Raw genomic sequence first — 18,889 nt, forward strand, 5'->3', positions numbered from 1 at the left:
AACTTCAGCAGTCACAATACATTATAGAAACAAGTGAAAAATGACTTGGGCTGATATTGCTCTGTTCTTACTAAACAGGCATGTGGTTAGATCAAAACCTAATTTGTGGAGGTTTTTGTGGAAAATCTAATTTTAAAAGTGTCATAAAATGTATCTGTTGAAGAAACGACTACCTTAGACATTGATGGAAAATTATTAGTGAAAAGTGAGGTTTCCCACCATGTAGTTAATAGCTTGTATTATAGTGTTATAAAAAGCAAATTATTGGGTTCAGCATGCAGCTTGTATGTTACAGAGTGATAAAGAACACCAATTATTTTTTTTTTTTTAAATCACTCAGCAGTGGTTTGAGCATTGGCCTGCTAAACCCAGGGTTGTGAGTTCAATCCTTGAGGGGGCCCTTTAGGGATTTGGGGCAAAAATCTGTATGGGAATTGGTCCTGCTTTGTACAGGGGGTTGGACTACATGACCTGCTGAGGTCCCTTCCAACCCTGATATTCTGATTCTATTAATCTGTAGATTGCCTGCTTAATGATATTGGGTGCAGCCAAAGACAAATGTTAATTTAATACTTACAGTGCATTTGAACAAGTAACTTTTGACCTAGTTTTGTCCTTTTTGCTCTGGCATGCGTCCCATTTAATCAGCCATCCACTTCTTCTTATGTACATAAAATATGGTGAGATATGTCCTGTTTCTTGATTGTCACTTACTTCAAAGGTGCAAAATGGTATAAGTAGTGTTACGATTAACAATTCAGTCTTGTTTGGTGTTTATTTTTTATAACTCAGTCCAGGCTCATCTGCAGCTTTGTAAGTGCATTCCAGTTTTGTTTCTCTTGCGAAGATTCACTGCCACTTCTGTCAGTCGTATCTATCTTAGGTACTCAAATGCCCCCCCCCCCATTGTAATATGAGTGCCTCAGTTTATTTTTCCTTGCAAATAACTGAGGTGACCTGGGGAATTGAGGCACAGACTAATAAGGATAAGTTTATACTGCAGTCAGGAGGTGTGATTGCAGATGCTAGCCTGAGTAACAATATCAGTGAAGCTGTGGCAGCATGGGTGGCAGTAACTTGAGTATGTACCCAGGGTCTTGGGTGGGCAGGACTAGCCCATGCAGCCTCCTATGCTGCTGCAACTTCATTGCTATTGGATCAAAGCTATCTTGAGTATGTCTACTCATGCTGCAATCACACCTCCTGATTGCAGTGTGGATATACTCAGTGTAGATGTATGCTGAGTGACTTGCCCAGGGTCATACAGGAGGCCTGTGGCAGAGCATGGAATGGAACCTGGCAGTCTTGTGTCCTAACTGCTGGACTGTTCTTCCTTTCAGTCTGGGGCTCAAGCAAAGATGTCTCTCTTCCTTTTTCTGTTTATCCCCATTTAACAGCGGCGGTGTTATATTGCCTGACTTTGTAAATCACAATGTATGCAATAAGGTGTGTATTCAATGGGATAGCTTCTAAGCACATATTTTAGCATAAACATTATGTTCCCATGGCCAAGAAAAGCATCTGAGATATCTAGAGTAGCTGTAATTGATCTGAGCTTGTTTTTTCTTTCCTACTTTACTGAACTGTTTTTCTAACTTGACTTTGCTGAAGTTGATGACTGTTGTTCAGAACATTCTGGAGATTCATTTACGGCCATAGAATTGTTCTTGGTAACGCAGACCTTATCGGCTGTCTAGAGATCGTTCGATGTAGTTGAACTGCTGATACAACCACAGCTATATATGTTATATTTTTGAGTACATTTAATAAAATTAATTTTGCATTGTAACTAGCAACAAGTTTTTAGATTAGTAGGATGAGTCAAACGAACTGATGTATATCCAGTAATAACTTTCAAAATGTGCTTCCTGTTAATCTTTTCTGATTTCTTACCTTTTTAAAGGTCGCCTAGTGGTTACTTATCTTTTGTAGTTAGTTGTGTTGTGTATTCCTGGGATCAGACTTTATTTGTTCAGAACATGAAGAGTTGCATTTGAACCAACTTTTCAAATTCATACTCTTACTTCTCCTAGCAAGATCAAACTTTGGATTGGATTTACTCATTAGAGACACAGTCAAGTACAAAAACATCAATATATCTTCATTTCATAGTACTCTCTGTCAAAGGAAACAGCTCTGCCTTTTACTGTAACAAAACCTCAGTCTACTAAAATGGTATGAATTACCCATTATGTCTGTGTCAAAAATGTTCATACTTGAGTGTCTTTTGGATATTATTTGAAAAAGCTCTACACTGATGATCTTTAAAGTCAACACATTGACATTTAGACACACAGTATATACGGGACGGGGGGGAGCACAACCAATCAAAAGCTTAAACAGCATCAGGACTGAAATTATCTTTGATTCCTTATGGAGAGTCAAAACTGACTGAAGTGGGCATGAGAATATAAGGGTTTGGATTTTTAGGGTTAAACACCTAAGCCTACCCTATTAAACTCACTATCATCTTTTCCCCTCAGCCTCTGGAATCCAACTCCTAATTCAGAGTTAAACACAATAAAGTTGGGATTCAGTTGTTTGTTTTTCAAGTTACCAGGCTGTTGTCTGTCTTGGGTTGTTTGCTGCTGACACAATGCAACTTCACAAGCAAAAGGCCAGTAGTTCAAATTTTCAATTCAGACTGTCAGTTTGTAAATAGTATCAGAGGGGTAGCCGTGTTAGTCTGAATCTGTAAAAAGCAACAGAGGGTCCTGTGGCACCTTTGAGACTAACAGAAGTATTGGGAGCATAAGCTTTCATGGGTAAGAACCTCACTTCTTGCATCTGAAGAAGTGAGGTTCTTACCCACGAAAACTTATGCTCCCAATACTTCTGTTAGTCTCAAAGGTGCCATAGAACCCTCTGTTGCAGTTTGTAAATAGTTCCTGATACAGCACCCAAGGAATTCAGTGGAAATACTCCCATTGAATTAGTGAGCATTGGATCAGGGCCATGAATTCTTCTGCAAATGGTCATAAAACATTTACTGCCATTACCACAACAAAGGATCTGCCTGAACTCTGGATTCAGCTTGACGCCTCCACACCTCCAAGTGAAAACTTTAAATGAAAAGGACAATACTGAAAGGAGGAACATATTAGAACATATAGAAGATGCGATAGTTAGAAATCTATATTTAATTTTCTGAATTTCTTGGAGGAAGTGTCAGCTTTTGGATATCTCCCAGAAACCTATACATTTTAATTCTAGAAAGAAGACTTAGCCTGAAAGGAAAAAAAAAATTGCTAGTGCATAATTAACTAATTACTCGTAGCTGAATTAAAATCAGATGTGAAAATTAGATGTTCAAATCAGGAGACAGACAAGGGGGTAAAGTAATATCTTTTATTGGACCAACTTCTGTTGGGGAGGCACACAAGCGTCGAGCTTACACAGAGCTGTTCTTCAGGTCTGCTCGAACACATCTGTTAAAGTATTTAATGTGAGGACTGGTGGTTACACTATGCTCAAAGGTAGATGGATTTTGCTGCAGTTAAATCAGTCTCCCAATCTCAAAAGAACTAAAATTGTAACACTTTGACCCTAGCTGGGCTTTTGTACTGTAAATCTCATGTCAACTTCTAGGGTTATCACCAGTGATGTTATAGAGCTAGTTAGACTACTAACCATATAAAGTGCTTAGCTTTACAAGTCCAATATGGGATAGGCACTGAAATTGCAACATTGTAAGAAAACTATGTTAAAGCAGATATTTGGAAGGTTATAGGCCTCTCAGGAGTTCAGTCTACCATGTGTGCTTGCTAGCACAACTTACTGCCTTACATTTTCTGTTACTGAATGAAGCACTTCATGCAGATGCATTCCATGATATCAGAGCGCTGGCTTGCAGAAATTCCTCCTCCCCACCCCCCTTTTAAATAGTGAAAGGAAACATTGCAGGATCTTTTTTGAAGGTGATATCACTAAACACTTTGGCTTGCCACCTATTTGTATTTTTCCTGTGTGAGAAAATATTTCCATCACTGTAGTCCTCTGACATGATTTACTTGGTATTATTGTATATGGTCATAAATAGTGTGACAGATATTGTAATCCCATGCAGTATCTTTGGAGATCATTGTCTAAAATTTATGAATGGTATATGTATGATTGTGTTTTACATGGTGGAGGGTTACCACAACTCCTCCAGGAACTAAAAACAGTGTGTGAGTGAGGGTGGGTGGGGGGTGATTACCCTGGGGGACTGTAAACAACTCCAGAGATGCATTATCCTTTAGGATGTTTGTATATACTGGTCCCAGACTGGGTTTTCCAGAGACCTCAACAGAGAAGAGGCTTTTGGTATAAGAACCTGAACTTGAACTGACACAGCACCTTCATTTTGATTCAGCAAATGATCAGTAACATCTAAAGGGTGTCCCAACTCTTGTGGAAGGCTTGGAAAGATTTTGGCTTACTAGGGCCCCATAATACTGCTAGGTGACCTCCTCTGGCAAGGTTCTAGCATGCTTATAGGAACTTTTATTGGTTTTCATATGTTTTCTCTCTGCTTTTTTGTCTTTAAAATAAATGTACTTTGCCGTAGAAAGCATTCTTAATACAAGAGAGAGGGAATTAACCTGATTGGATCTTATAGGTCTTTTCCACCTGTAATTTGTATGAGGTTTTGCTAACTGAGAAGTCTGTACTGTCTGTATGCTTGCTAACATTATCAGGAGTTATACATGTACACTATAGGATGAATAATCCTTTAAATATTTTACCAGCAGCATGTGTGACTGTCGTCAGTCAGCAAAGTTACAGTAGTTATGGATGAGCTAGAACACTGGTCAAGATTTTCAAAAGTGACTAGTGACTTTGGATTACATTTTTGAGGTGTGGTGGGGGGAGATGCTCAAATTGAAACCTCTCTCTCCTGAGCTTCAAGAATTGCTGAGCAACCACCCTCTGAAAATGAAGCTCTGGCCGTTCAAGGTATCTCAAGTTGGGCACCCAACGTCACTAGTCACTGTTCTTCTATGAAAAGGTTAAATATAAGAGCATTGTTTCCCTCTTTACTCTGCTTGTGACATTCTGCAGGGGAATCTTTCACAACCTTTCTTAATTTGTGTCTTTCAGGGAATATCTTGGGAAGCAGTTACAGTCGGAACAGCCTCCAACAGTCACGGCACGAAGCTAAACATTTCAAACTGTATGTTGCAATTCTTCCTTCCTGGGTCTAGCTGGAGTATATATATCTTAAACTGATAATAAGCAAACATTCTTGGTTGCAATATTTGCCTCCTGCTAATGTGTCAATTTCTTTCCTGTTTTCCTCTGGTGCTGTCACCTAGTAAAAGTTAGTGTTTGTTCAACTACTTCTGATGAATCTCCCAGTTGACATTCTGCTATATTACCAACGTATCTGAAGATACATGGCTGATATATATTGCCTTTGTTTTATGTATTTATTGTTGTCTCATAACAAGAACCTTATTAAAGGATATTCATTCCAGGACACTATCTTGACTCCCTTGATATTTTCTTTCAGTGTTATTGTCCGTTTCTGAAAACAAGAATAACTGTTTCTATGTACAGAGTAATTCATAAAATTGTCTTCTAAGGCATTGTTCTGTATGAAATTCAGTAATCTGGAAAACATTGCTGATCAGTTTCAATAAAGTCTTATTTAAAAAAATATTACCATGTTTGTAAATAAAAAGTAAACATGATTTTGTTTTTTCAATAAAGGGCTTTGCTTTCCTTTCAGAAACTAGTCTTCAAAAAAAAAAAAAAAAGAGGCTGGTCTGGCAAGACATAAAGCACTAAGTGCCTCCTGTCACTACAATGTTAACTGATTATAGGAGGACCAGGCATTAAGAGCATATCGTAGGCTTTGTGTTAAAGCATCCAAGTAATTTTGACCTAAGTACAATAAGTGCCATGGAGTGAATTTCATTGCAGTGTCTTTTTTTTTTCCTGGTTACTGAAAACTAAAATATCTGATCTCTGGTATTACAGTCATGAGTGTCGACTCTCACTAATAGTTCTGATGCCATTCTATAACCTACTGCATTTGGCTTGCAAAATTTAACTAAATTACTTGGCTATAAAAACCTTATTTCCATTTTAAAATGTTAATAAATATTAGTAGTACTCAAAATTTAAGCACAATATGGATAGCAATGAATGTCAAGATTGACACACAATAATATTCATAGTCCCTACACAAGGGGCTTGGAATCAAGATTCCTAAGAGTTGCCAGTATTATATGCTAATGAGCTAGGTGCAACTTGTTTTCTTCCCCTGCTGTGCCGTCCCTCTCCCCCCCCCCCCCCCCCCCCCCACCATGTAATACTAAAACATGGGAGATATAGTGGTAGAATTATCCCTAGCCCCAGCCAATGATCAGCTCATACTTTGAAAGATCCTGCAGATGCTATTCTAACCCAGAATAATTTACCATCAGTGGAAATGGATATGGAGAAACTTTCTCTCCTCAATCTGGCTTTTAATTTGGTGCTAAAATTCCCTCTTGGAGAGATGAAATCATTGTAAATTTTCTCAAAGCCTCTAAAAAGTCTGAAATGTTAATCCCAAACTTGAGTCCACTGTAAATATCTTGCATTGCTACACTTAGCATGTAGACTAAGGCCCCAACACATGAATGGGCTCCACGTGGGCAGATGCTTGGGCTTGTGCAGAGTTAGTGCAGGCGCAGGAGTCAGCCAGATGGACTCATGGTGGGCTGTACTTGTCCTGAAGCAGTGGAGGCTGGTCTGAAGATCTGGTGGGATGCCAAGAATCCTCCTAAAACGTACCACAAAATCTATAGGTAGGTCCTGTGATCACAGCTGTGCACAGTAGGGGGAGAAACTATTTGGCAGGTTCACTCCAAAGAGGAGGGAACTGTAGATGGAACCTTGAGGGGATAAACAGATGGTTAGTGACTGACTCCTCATACTTCCCTGTCTAACGAATATACTGGAGATGGGTTAGGAATGAGGCAGAATTGGGACTTAGTTGTGAAAGCCAAGGCGTGAGGGAGGGAGTGACTGTCTATAGCAGGAACAACTGCCGTCTATTTTAAACTAGAACTGACAAAACTGTTGGCAGCACAGAGCTTGTTTGAATTTAGCCCCCTTCTGCATTTGGAGCGGTCTTCACTTTTTAGGAGTTCTCGTTTTTGTTTTGTTTTGTTCAAATGTGTTATGCCAATAAATTCTAGTCTCAAGTGCTCAAACCTCTGTTTCTTGTGGACCTGCTATTCTTAATTCAGAGAACTCTGTTCTCTGAAGTTGCATGGTATTGATTTTGTTTCCCCCATTTGATGAGTGGAACTTTCAGAAACCGGAGAAGAGCTTCATGTCACAGGTGGCGTTCAGATGTCTGCATCAATTGGCACCTTCTGGTGCCAGTAATCTTGCAAATACATAGCTTTTGTTGGCAAGACAACTCAAGCAACTATCTGATTACTGTAACGAATAAAAGGTCTTGAATACGATGATCCTGAGTTACTGCTTTTTAAGTATATACCCAGCTGTATTTGAAGCTCATCTAAGGTAGTCGCATTGCATTCTCATTACATCAAGTAAATAGAAAACAGATGAAATGTCAAGCAGATTGAACACTTCAGTACAGTGTGACACGGATATGCGCAAAGTTGAAATTTCTATGAGTGAAAGCGTATGCTAACAGCTTCCTTCTTGCATACTGATAAGTAAGGGTTTAAAGATTACTGAAAACTGACATTGGTGGAGTCTAACTGGCTTCTGAAACATGGTTTGATGGAAGGAATTATAATTGCCTCAATCCATATTAGTACCATAAATTTCCTGTTGGCAAAATTTTGTAGTTTAACACAATTTTGTTTTTCATTAAATTTGTGTCAAGATAAATGCGGTTTAATTACCCTATAATGAATTTTTAAAATCTTTATCAGCACCCGGCACAGTTCCATCATTTGAGGATAACTTCTGCTTTTATAATACAACTTCTTAAATAACCAGTCTCTGAAAATTAAATGGAAACACCTCTGAGCAGATTTTGAATTCACAATGAATGTGTGAAGAGAGTTTAAACTAGAATTAAAGTGAGTAGAGAGGGAAGTAAAGACACTGAAAACAGACACATTTGAACCTGGAAGAAAACTGTGCAATGTTAGCAACTGAAGCTCTGATCCAACAAAGTGCATAAGAACGGCCATACTGGGTCAGACCAAAGGTCCATCTAGCTCATTGAAGTCTACTTGGATTATAAGATCTTCAGGGGTAGGAATGTCTTTGTTTGCTGCCTAGCACAAAGAGTCCCTGATTCATGACTGGACACTCAGAGTGCTACCTTAATTCAAACAATTAAGTTGGGACCTAATCCAGAAAAGCACTAGCTCAAGTGAGGCTGAACCATATTATTTTGAACATTTGTATTTTGTGTGGCTTTTCATAGTGATCAGTGCACCTTAAAAATCTACCTTTAATTATGGAATGAACGCAACCAACGTAAATCTCAGAATCAAATACTTTGCTGACTTGTAGGTAGTGAGCTCTTTTATTTGAGTGTTTAAGTTCCAAATTCAAAAAAGGAAGAGGTTTATCTAGCGGAATGAGAAGTAAAGCTTTTTTTAATTTGAATGTGTCCCTCTTACAATGTGTGAAATGTCACTACTGCCAAGATTTTAGCAATGTTGGAGTCTAGCAATGTTGATCTTTAACAGCTCATGAAAATTACAAAAGTGTAATTTGCATGCCTGGCTGAACAAATGGTGACTGTCACTGTCTTGGAAGGACCAGGCCTATTGCGGTTCAGGACTGATAGGCCAACGTTCTCTATGAGAAATGTGATGGTACATCAGTTCAGTTGGGAATCAGAAAGACTACATGATGGGACACTCGTACCTGACCTCCACCCAGCTTGCAAAACCTCTAGCTTGCCTCTTGGCAGTTTCTACAGAGCAGTTATGTGTTGTCTGTTTAGAACTGTGTGGCATGTTGAAAATTTGGGGGTAGCGTTAAACTGACGTTAATATAAAGAGCCACAACCATGGATATTACTGCGCTGAAAATATTCATTCACTACATTCATTCTGTCCGCCTGCTGAAAGCTGGGCTAGACAAGAATTAAAGTAGTTGCAAACTGAGGGCTGTAAAATGGCTTATGGAAATTAATGACAGTCTTGCAGTTGACTTAAATGGGAGGATTGGGACCCATGCAAACGTCCACCTGTTGACGTGTAGTTACATCTATCCAATAAATAACATAGCCAGCACATGGAGTCTAGATTTTCCTTATCACTCTACAGAAGAAGCCCAAAGGAGTATTTGAATTAGTGATTACAAGTTTAGGGGAGATGGTCGGGGGGGAGGGGGGAATTAGTTAAATTATAACACGGAGGGGGAATAATGCAATACAACTATTGCATGGATTTATTTGGGCAGTTTTGACAATTGGTCTGTTTAGTGTAATATTATTCGCTGCCTACATTGGCACAAACTGCAGCGCTAATGACAGAGATTGATATGGTGGGTGCAATAGCACAGGAAGTGTTAGGTAAATTTATCCACAAAACAAGCCCTGGTAGCTGGGCTCTGGTGAATCAAAAATTGTGATGACTGAGGTTGGCACAGCTATTAGCCACCCAGTCAGCATGTGGTTTTGGATCAGACTATGGAGGAAAGGAATGAAAGACAGAATGTGTTATCGGTTTGGATCAGAAAGGAGTCGGGTAAAATCTACCCTTTTGAAACTGAAAGAAAAAAAATGGCTTAGCCAACAGATGGTGGTGATGAGATTCTTTGAACGGAGATAAAGAAGGAAAGCTTTGTTCTAGCGAGACCTGGGAAATCATCTGGCTGGTTGTTTACTTAGTGTATTGGCAGAGCAGCTATGTTTTTGTTTGTTTTGTGGCAGTCTGTTTACTGGCTGGAGTAGGGGATGATCTAATTGCAGTGGTCCCTATTGAGAATAGTGACAATCGGAAGATAGTGCAGTATGGAGATTTTCAAAAGCATATTTGAGAATATTGGGATAATTCCATGGAAAGAACATCTAGGGTAGCATCTTTTGAATGGTTTCCTCTTCCAGGTAGAGATGTTAAATGATAGGAAAAGATTAATATGTGGCTCAAGGGATGGTGCACAGAGCAACTGTTTAGATTTTTCATATATTGAAGTAACTTTTGGGGTAGCCTAACCTATATTAGATTGATTATACTTGTCTAGCTTAGCAATTGATAAATGGAAAAGAAATATGGTAGCTGCAGGGCTTGGAAAAGTTTTACAACCTGTCTCGATACAAAATCCTAGATTCACTATTGTGTCTGATCCTTTTTCTTGCCAAATTCATGGCCCTTCAACTAACTGGCAGGAAAATTAATAGTTTGCACAACAGTTATTCTCCTATCATTTAAGGCGTCAAATATAGCTTGACATTTTTATTAACCTGTATTAATTTATTGATCACAGTTGATGTTTTGCTCTAACTTTTTATTCAGCTGCTCAATTTCATATTCTGGTTCTCCTTTACTAGTCCTATACCACTCAAGCTGCTATTCCTGCAACTCTGGAAAATGCTTAAATTTCATTTTTAAAACTTTCATTGAAAATATGCATGGGGTTCTCAGTGATGTTGTTCCTTACCTTCACATCCTAAGGGGAATTCATTGGAATCCTTATCATACGTCCATTACTAATACAGTGTATCAAGCTTTAGCTTCCTCCGGAGATAATCATCAAAATATCATATTTTTCCATACTTGACTTATTGAATATTTCATTGCAAATGATAGAGAACAATATTGCTTCATACAAACAAGGTTTACTTCCCTCCTGCCCCCACCTTGACTCATCTTGGCAAACACAAAGTAGTCAGCAAAAATTATGTTGAAATTTTTATTTATACATATTAGGGCAAAAACGGCATAACTATGTCCAGTCAAATTTCTGAGAGCCTAGGAGAACATAAATATTAGTGACCGATCAAGCAAAAATAATTTTAGAATCCAGATTGGTTCCAACAAATGCTACAGTTGGACAAGAATCTGCTTCTAGGAAGAGGAGATTGCAGAATCCATTTAACCAGATTTTTTTCTTAGTAGTTTGGTTTTGATAAGGTTTGACATGTATTCCATCTGAAACTAAATGACATAGGTTGATTGTTTCTTTTTCTTTGAAGTAATTTTTCTGTCATCTCTCAGTGAACAGAAATATGTATGTAAAGAAGTAATCTGTATACATACTGTATTTATATTCCTAGGCACACAATTATGCAAAACTGAAGTGCTCAATATTCTGCTAATGGTTTTTATTTCTAATTATCTGAAGAACAAGCATCATAAACATAGGAATTAAGGTTCTTCTTCGAGTGCTTGCTCATATCCATTCCATTAGGTGTGTGCGCGCCGCGTGCACGATCGTCGGAAGATTTTCTACCCTAGCAACACCGGTGGGTCGGCTGTGGAGCCCCCTAGAGTGGCGCCTTCATGGCGCTGAATATATACCCCAGCCGACCCGGCGCCCCCTCAGTTCCTTCTTACCGCCCCTGACGGTCGTTGGAACTGTGGAGCGCTGCTTAGCTGTTCTCCACTCTCCCTAGCTTAGTTTGTTGTATCACAGTTATAGTTATAGTTATAGTTCTAGTGTTTATAGTTAAATAGTTAAATAGTTTAAAAGTTGTTCTAGTTGTTCTAAGTAGTTCAGGGGATTAAGGGGGTCGTCTCCCCCTTTCTCCCCCGGCCGCGGGGCCGGGCTCATGCCCAACGCTCCCGGCTTCAAGCAGTGCGCCTCCTGCGCTAAGCCTATGCCCACGAGCGACCCGCACGACTCCTGTCTGAAGTGCCTGGGAGAGTCCCATCAAACAGACAAGTGCAAGATCTGTAAGGCCTTCAGACCAAGGACCAAGAAGGAGCGGGACTTTCGGCTCCGGCAACTCCTGATGGAGGCGGCACTTAGTCCGGACGCTCCATCTACAAGTCAGGCCCCGGCACCTAGCACCTCGGTGCGCAGTGCCCCGGCGGCACCGGCTATGACGACCACGCAAGTGGCGTCAGACAAGCCTCCCCGGCACCGGACCTCGTCGGCACCGCAAGCAGTGCCTCGGCGCCGGTCATTATCCCCGGGGCATAAAAAAGCCCATAAGACGGGGACATCCGTGCCGAAGACGCCGGCTCCCCCAGTGCCGGGGGTAGAGCCGTGTCCGCCGGTGGAGCACCGGAAACAGGTGCCTCCAGCACCGTCGACTCCGGCGCCGAGGCCGTTGAGTCCGGTGCAGATAGCGTCTCCACCGAGACCGGCGGTGATACAGTGCCTCCCGTCGACTCCAGAGACCTTCGCGGCGGCGAGAGACTTAATAGCTCTCACGGAGCCGGCACCGCCTCAACCACCGGCACCGACTGCACCGTTGACTCGCCCGGTCCAGTCGAGGGGGAAACCTGCCTTGATGCGCCCTCCATCGCAAGGGCTGGAACCTCGGCACCGATCCAGGTCCCGAAGCAGGTCCCCACGCCGCTCGCAGTCCCGGCACCGAATATCGCCTCGGCACCGGTCGTACTCGCGGCCAAGATCTTCTTCGCGGCACCGCTCTACGTCTCGGCACCGCTATGATCGTCGGCACCGATCAACGTCGAGACGTAGTTCTCGGCACCGCTACGGTCGACGCTCGACGTCGAGAGGCCGCTCCCGGCACCGGGCATACTCCAGGTCCTCGTCGAGGTCCAGATCCGACTCCCGGCACCGACGAGGTCATCGGCACCGGTCGCGGTCCCGGCACCGATCGCCGGCACCGCGTAGAGATAGATCATCTCCGGACCGGCACCGTGCGGCACCGCAGCCAATGGGAATCGTCTCGACGCTCTCGGCACCGCCGTGGCCATCGAGATCGGTGTCCCACTCCTCGGAGGACCTCTCGAGATCGGCATACCCCCCTCAGGGGCAAGCCGAGGAACAGGACTTGGGACATTGGCAGGACACGACAGGGGACCATTCTCATGGCCCATCTCACTGGTCGTTTTGGACCCCGTGGGCGTACCATCAGGCGCAAGGGGCTCCAATTGCTTCGACCTCTCGCTCCGGTCACTCCATCAGAGGGGCCCCGGAGTCCACCATTTCTCGGCCTCCGCCAGGGGGCATGGAGGCTTCTGGGTCCGCACCACCTGACGCCCTGGACCCAGGCACAGGTGATGCTCCAGCCCAGGAACAGGGAGACCAGGACCAGCCCTTGGATCCTGTTCCAGCGGAGGCATCTTCCTCTTCTTCTCCGGATGAGGCAGTGGCGGGCACATCGTGCACAGGCCCACCTCCAATAGATCTTCGGGCTCACCAGGATCTTCTGCGCAGGATGGCCCGTAACATGGACCTGCAGGCGGAGGAGATAGTGGAGGTGCACGACCCGATCGTGAATATCCTTGGAGCGGATGCCCCATCGAGGGTGGCGTTACCCCTGATCCGCACGATTCAAACGAATGCGGATACGATATGGCAAACTCCTGCCTCTATCCCACCCACAGCGACAGGGGTGGAAAGGAAGTACTTTGTCCCGTCTAAGGACTACGGGTACTTGTATACCCACCCCCAACCGTGTTCACTGGTGGTGGAATCAGTGAACGCACGAGAGCGCCACGGCCAGCAGGCTGCAGCACCTAAATCAAAAGAGGCTAAGCGGCTCGATTTGTTTGGCCGTAAGGTTTACTCAGCCGGAGGGCTGCAACTTAGAGCGGCGAACCAACAGGCGCTACTGAGCCGCTACAATTTTAACTCCTGGAACTCTATGGGGAAGTTTAAGGAGTTGATTCCCCAGGAGTCCAGGGAAGAGTTTGGAGCCATGGTAGAGGAGGGCAAGAAGGTGGCTCGGACCTCCTTGCAAGCCTCCTTGGACATAGCAGACTCAGCTGCGAGGACCCTGGCTTCGGGTATCGCTATGCGCAGGATCTCCTGGCTTCAGGTTTCGGGTTTGCCTCCAGAGCTGCAGCAAACCCTACAGGATCTGCCCTTTGAGGGACATGGATTGTTCTCAGACAAGACGGACTCTCGCCTGCAGAGCCTCAAGGACTCGAGAACAATCATGCGCTCCCTGGGGATGCATGTTGTGGGCCCTCAGCGCAGACCATTTAGGCCGCAGCCTCAGCACTTCTACCCCCCCCCCGCCTCGTCAGAGACAAGACTCGGCCCGGAGGCGAGGGCGAGGTGGTAGGAGAAGATGGGCTGGCCCTCAACCCGGTCAGAACCAGGGGCCACCAAGACCACCTTCAGGTCCTAGACAGAACTTTTGAAGGTGCGGTCGAGGACGGCGCCCCAGTCATCCCCCAGGATCCAGCCCCCTCCTTTCAGGATCGTCTCTCCCACTTCCACCGCGCTTGGTCCCTTATAACTTCGGACTGTTGGGTCCTCCGCACGGTGGAGAGGGGATACGCTATCCAGTTTTCTTCTATCCCCCCCTCCCACCCCCCTTCCCCGTCCCTCTTCAGGGACCCTTCTCACGAGCAACTTCTTATACAGGAGGTTTTTACGCTCCTGGCCATGGGGGCCATAGAGGAGGTTCCAATAGAGTTAAGGGGCAGGGGATTTTATTCCCGTTACTTCCTGATCCCCAAGTCCAAAGGAGGTCTGCGGCCCATCTTGGACTTGCGCGGACTCAACAAATTCGTAGTAAAGTTGAAGTTCCGCATGGTCTCTTTGGGGGCCATTATCCCTTCCCTCGATCCTGGAGACTGGTTCGCCGCCCTCGACATGAAAGACGCATACTTTCACATCTCAATTTACCCACCTCACAGACGCTTCCTGCGATTCGTGGTAAACGCGGTGCACTACCAATTTGCAGTCCTTCCCTTCGGCCTATCCTCGGCCCCAAGAGTGTTCACGAAATGTATGGCTGTCGTGGCAGCGTACCTTCGTCGGCAAGGGATACAGGTGTTCCCGTACCTAGACGACTGGCTGGTACGCGGTCGCACCAAGGAGCAAGTTCAAGCTCACGTCCACATAATAGTGCACACATTCAATGAGTTGGGCATCCTACTCAACAAGGACAAATCCACTCTAGAACGTACCCAGAGAATAGAATTCATAGGCGCAGTTCTAGACTCCAGACGTGCACAAGCCATCCTGCCAGACAACCGATTTGGCACCATCATGAGCCTCATTCAAGGGCTCCAGGCGTTCCCAACTACCACGGTGAGGTCGTGCCTTACCCTGCTGGGTCACATGGCTTCCTGCACGTACGTAACCAGGCATGCCAGACTTCGGCTTCGCCCACTCCAGACCTGGGTGTCGTCAATATATCGACCACATCGGGACAGCCTGAACATGGTGGTCACGGTCCCGATCTCGGTCCTGACCTCCCTCACCTGGTGGCTAGATCACAATGTGGTCTGCGAGGGGATGCCATTTCACGCCCCACAACCCTCTCTGCACCTGGTCACAGACGCTTCATCTCTGGGTTGGGGCGCCCATCTCAACGAACACCATACCCAGGGCCTGTGGACTGCACCCCAGCTAGCCCTGCACATCAATGTTCGGGAACTGATGGCGGTGCGCCTGGCGTGCCAGGCATTTCTCAACCTCCTACGTGGCCGATGTGTGTTAGTTCTCATCGACAACACCACGGCCATGTTTTACATCAACAAGCAAGGAGGAGCACGTTCGTCAATTCTATGCCAAGAGGCCATTCGCCTGTGGGACTTCTGCATTGCCCACTCAATCCATCTCACGGCATCGTTCCTCCCTGGAGTCCAGAACACTCTAGCGGACCGACTCAGCAGGTCCTTCCAGACGCACGAGTGGTCTATCCGTCCGGACATCATACATTCCATCTTCCAAAAGTGGGGGTTTCCCCAGATAGACCTGTTTGCATCTCGAGACAACAGGAAGTGCCACGTGTTCTGCTCCCTACAAGGTGGAGCTCCGGGCTCCCTCTCGGATGCGTTTCTCCTTCCCTGGAAAGACCACCTGTTTTATGCCTTCCCTCCGTTTCCTCTGGTCCACAAGGTACTGCTCAAATTGCGCAGAGACCAGGCACAGGTAATTCTGGTCGCTCCAGCGTGGCCGAGACAACATTGGTACACCACACTGTTGGAACTCTCGGTTCAGACACCGATCCCGCTTCCGTTGTGTCCGGATCTCATCTCTCAGGACCACGGCCGGCTGCGTCACCCCGACCTGCAATCACTCCACCTCACGGCGTGGCTGCTCCATGGTTCACCCAGGCAGAGCAGCAATGCTCGCACTCTGTCCAACAGATTCTGCTGAGCAGTAGGAAGCCCTCAACACGCACCATGTACCTGGCCAAGTGGAAGCGGTTCTCCTGTTGGTGCGAACAACGAGCCATGTCCCCGTTGCAGGCACCCATTCCTCTCATTTTGGAATATCTCCTCTCCCTAAAACAGCAGGGGTTGGCGATATCTTCAATTAGAGTTCACCTGGCCGCTATATCGGCCTTTCACCCAGGGGAACTCGCGTCCTCGGTATTCTCTAACCCGATGGTCGTTAGATTCCTCAAGGGCTTAGACCGGATGTACCCACAACAACGTCAGCCCGTTCAGACGTGGGACCTCAACCTGGTTCTCTCCAAGCTCACAGGTCCTCCATTCGAGCCACTGGCCACCTGTTCACTTTTGTACCTATCCTGGAAGACAGCCTTCCTTGTAGCCATCACCTCAGCAAGGCGCGTTTCTGAACTCAGGGCGCTTACATCCGAGCCCCCTTATACAGTTTTCCATAAGGATAAAGTGCAGCTTCGTCCACATCCTGCCTTTCTCCCTAAGGTGGTTTCTCCTTTTCATATCAACCAGGACATCTTTCTCCCGGTCTTTCATCCCAAACCACATGCCACTCGCCAGGATCAACGTTTGCATTCCCTGGACGTACGAAGGGCCCTGGCCTTCTATATTGACCGCACAAAGCACTTTAGAAAGACGACGCAACTCTTCGTTGCAGTGGCCGACCGAATGAAAGGCTCACCGGTCTCCTCACAACGCCTATCCTCCTGGATTACGTCTTGCATCCGGACTTGCTATGACCTGGCAGGTGTCTCAGCACCGCACCTCACCGCTCACTCCACGAGGGCCCAGGCTTCCTCGACGGCTTTCCTGGCACAAGTTCCGATCCAGGACATTTGTAGAGCAGCGGTTTGGTCATCAGTCCACACATTTACAGCTCACTATGCACTAGTGCAGCAGTCCAGAGACGATGCTGCTTTCGGATCAGCGGTTTTGCACACAGCAATGTCTCACTCCGACCCCACCACCTAAGTTGGGCTTGGGAGTCACCTAATGGAATGGATATGAGCAAGCACTCGAAGAAGAAAAGACGGTTACTCACCGTTGTAACTGTTGTTCTTCGAGATGTGTTGCTCATATCCATTCCAAACCCGCCCCCCGTCCCCACTGTCGGAGTAGCCGGCAAGAAGGAACTGAGGGGGCGCCGGGTCGGCTGGGGTATATATTCAGCGCCATGAAGGCGCCACTCTAGGGGGCTCCACAGCCGACCCGCCGGTGTTGCTAGGGTAGAAAATCTTCCGACGATCGTGCACGCGGCGCGCACACACCTAATGGAATGGATATGAGCAACACATCTCGAAGAACAACAGTTACAACGGTGAGTAACCGTCTTTTAGCATTTCAAACCTTTTAGGGTACGTCTACACTCAAATGAAAAACCTGTGGCTGGCCTGTGCCAACTGACGTGGGCTTGGGCTGGAGGTGGGAGAGTCCCAGAGCTCAGGCTGCAGCCTGAACCCCGAAGTCTGCACTGCAGTGAAACAGCTCTGCAGCCCAAGTCTCATGAGCACGAGTCAGCTGGCATGGACCAGCTGAGGGTATCTAATTGCAGTGTAGACACCCTGTCATATGTTCAACCTTGGAAATAATGGATTCTTGTTTGTGCAAAGTTATTGCCAATATTCATAAATGAAGTAAAACCATTATAGCAATGCAAAATATTATGTTCACTTTTGCACAGGAAAGTAGGCAAAATATTAAGTTTACTTAGCTCTAGTTCAAATATCTGCCCTAAAAAACAAACACACACAAACACATACAAAACCTGAACAAGTGACTGGAAGTACAGTGCTCTGTCTATTGTGTTTTGAGCAGATGGAAAATACTTCCTCATTCAGTTCTTTCTGCAGTAGGAGTTGGGTAAACATTATTCATGATGGCAGCAAGACTATAACCTAAAGTTAGTGCATTGATTTAGTGCACTTGCAATACTGAGCGTTGTAGGCAGACTTGATAAATCATGACTTGATATCAGCTAAATAGGACAATCTATAGTAAGGATATTCCTAAATCATAAGGCACAGTAAATAAAACATTTAAAATTCAAGCCATATCTATTGCTGTGTTGTGTAGTGTATATGGAATAGAAATATCTTTTATTCAGTACAGCCATGCATCATAAACTCTAGCTCCTGCAATATCAGCAGAGTAATATCTGAAATGTAATCAGTTAACTTGGATTTCTCTCTTTTTGAGGGGACTTGAGGCAGTAATATCTCAAATTAAAATCCATTTACAAATGGAGACATGTCTTGTATGTAGGTAATTTTGTTCAAGTCAGTTCTCATTTATTCAACTGAGTCAAATATAGCTAAGTGTTAACTGCTGCATAAATTAATGTTAAAGCCAGGGTTTTTTTGGTAAGAAATGGCTAAGCAGGTACCCTGTTTCTGATTTGATTAATATCTGTGCTTGTTTATCTTAATTAAAAAAACCCTTCAAATTGTACACTTAGCTAATACATGCAGCCTTGTGTTGCATCCAGCTGTTGACCCTCTCCCAGTTCTACACTTTCTTGTTGCATCTCCATATATAGATTGAGAGAGCCTGGGGGTAGGGACTGTAATTTATGTTGTGTCTAAAGTGTCTGTCATTACAGTGCCCTGATTCTGAATCGGGCATTTGGGTGCTACAAATCATAACTTGCTTAGGGTGACTTTTCCAATAAGTGGATTCTAGAATCA

General features: G+C 44.8%; 1 protein-coding gene across 1 annotated transcript in view; it reads left to right on the forward strand.

The window, feature by feature from the left end:
* ATP6V1H (ATPase H+ transporting V1 subunit H) overlaps nt 1-5,466 on the forward strand; it is a 76,211-nt gene extending 70,745 nt beyond the window's left edge. The window contains exon 14 of the mRNA XM_054018960.1: nt 5,083-5,466. Coding sequence (XP_053874935.1) covers nt 5,083-5,143 — 61 coding nt within the window. The 3' untranslated portion in view covers nt 5,144-5,466. The remainder of the gene's footprint in view (nt 1-5,082) is intronic.
* The last annotated feature ends 13,423 nt before the right edge of the window (nt 5,467-18,889 follow it).

Source organism: Malaclemys terrapin, chromosome 2, assembly GCF_027887155.1.
Source record: "Malaclemys terrapin pileata isolate rMalTer1 chromosome 2, rMalTer1.hap1, whole genome shotgun sequence".
Lineage (NCBI taxonomy): Eukaryota > Metazoa > Chordata > Testudines > Emydidae > Malaclemys > Malaclemys terrapin.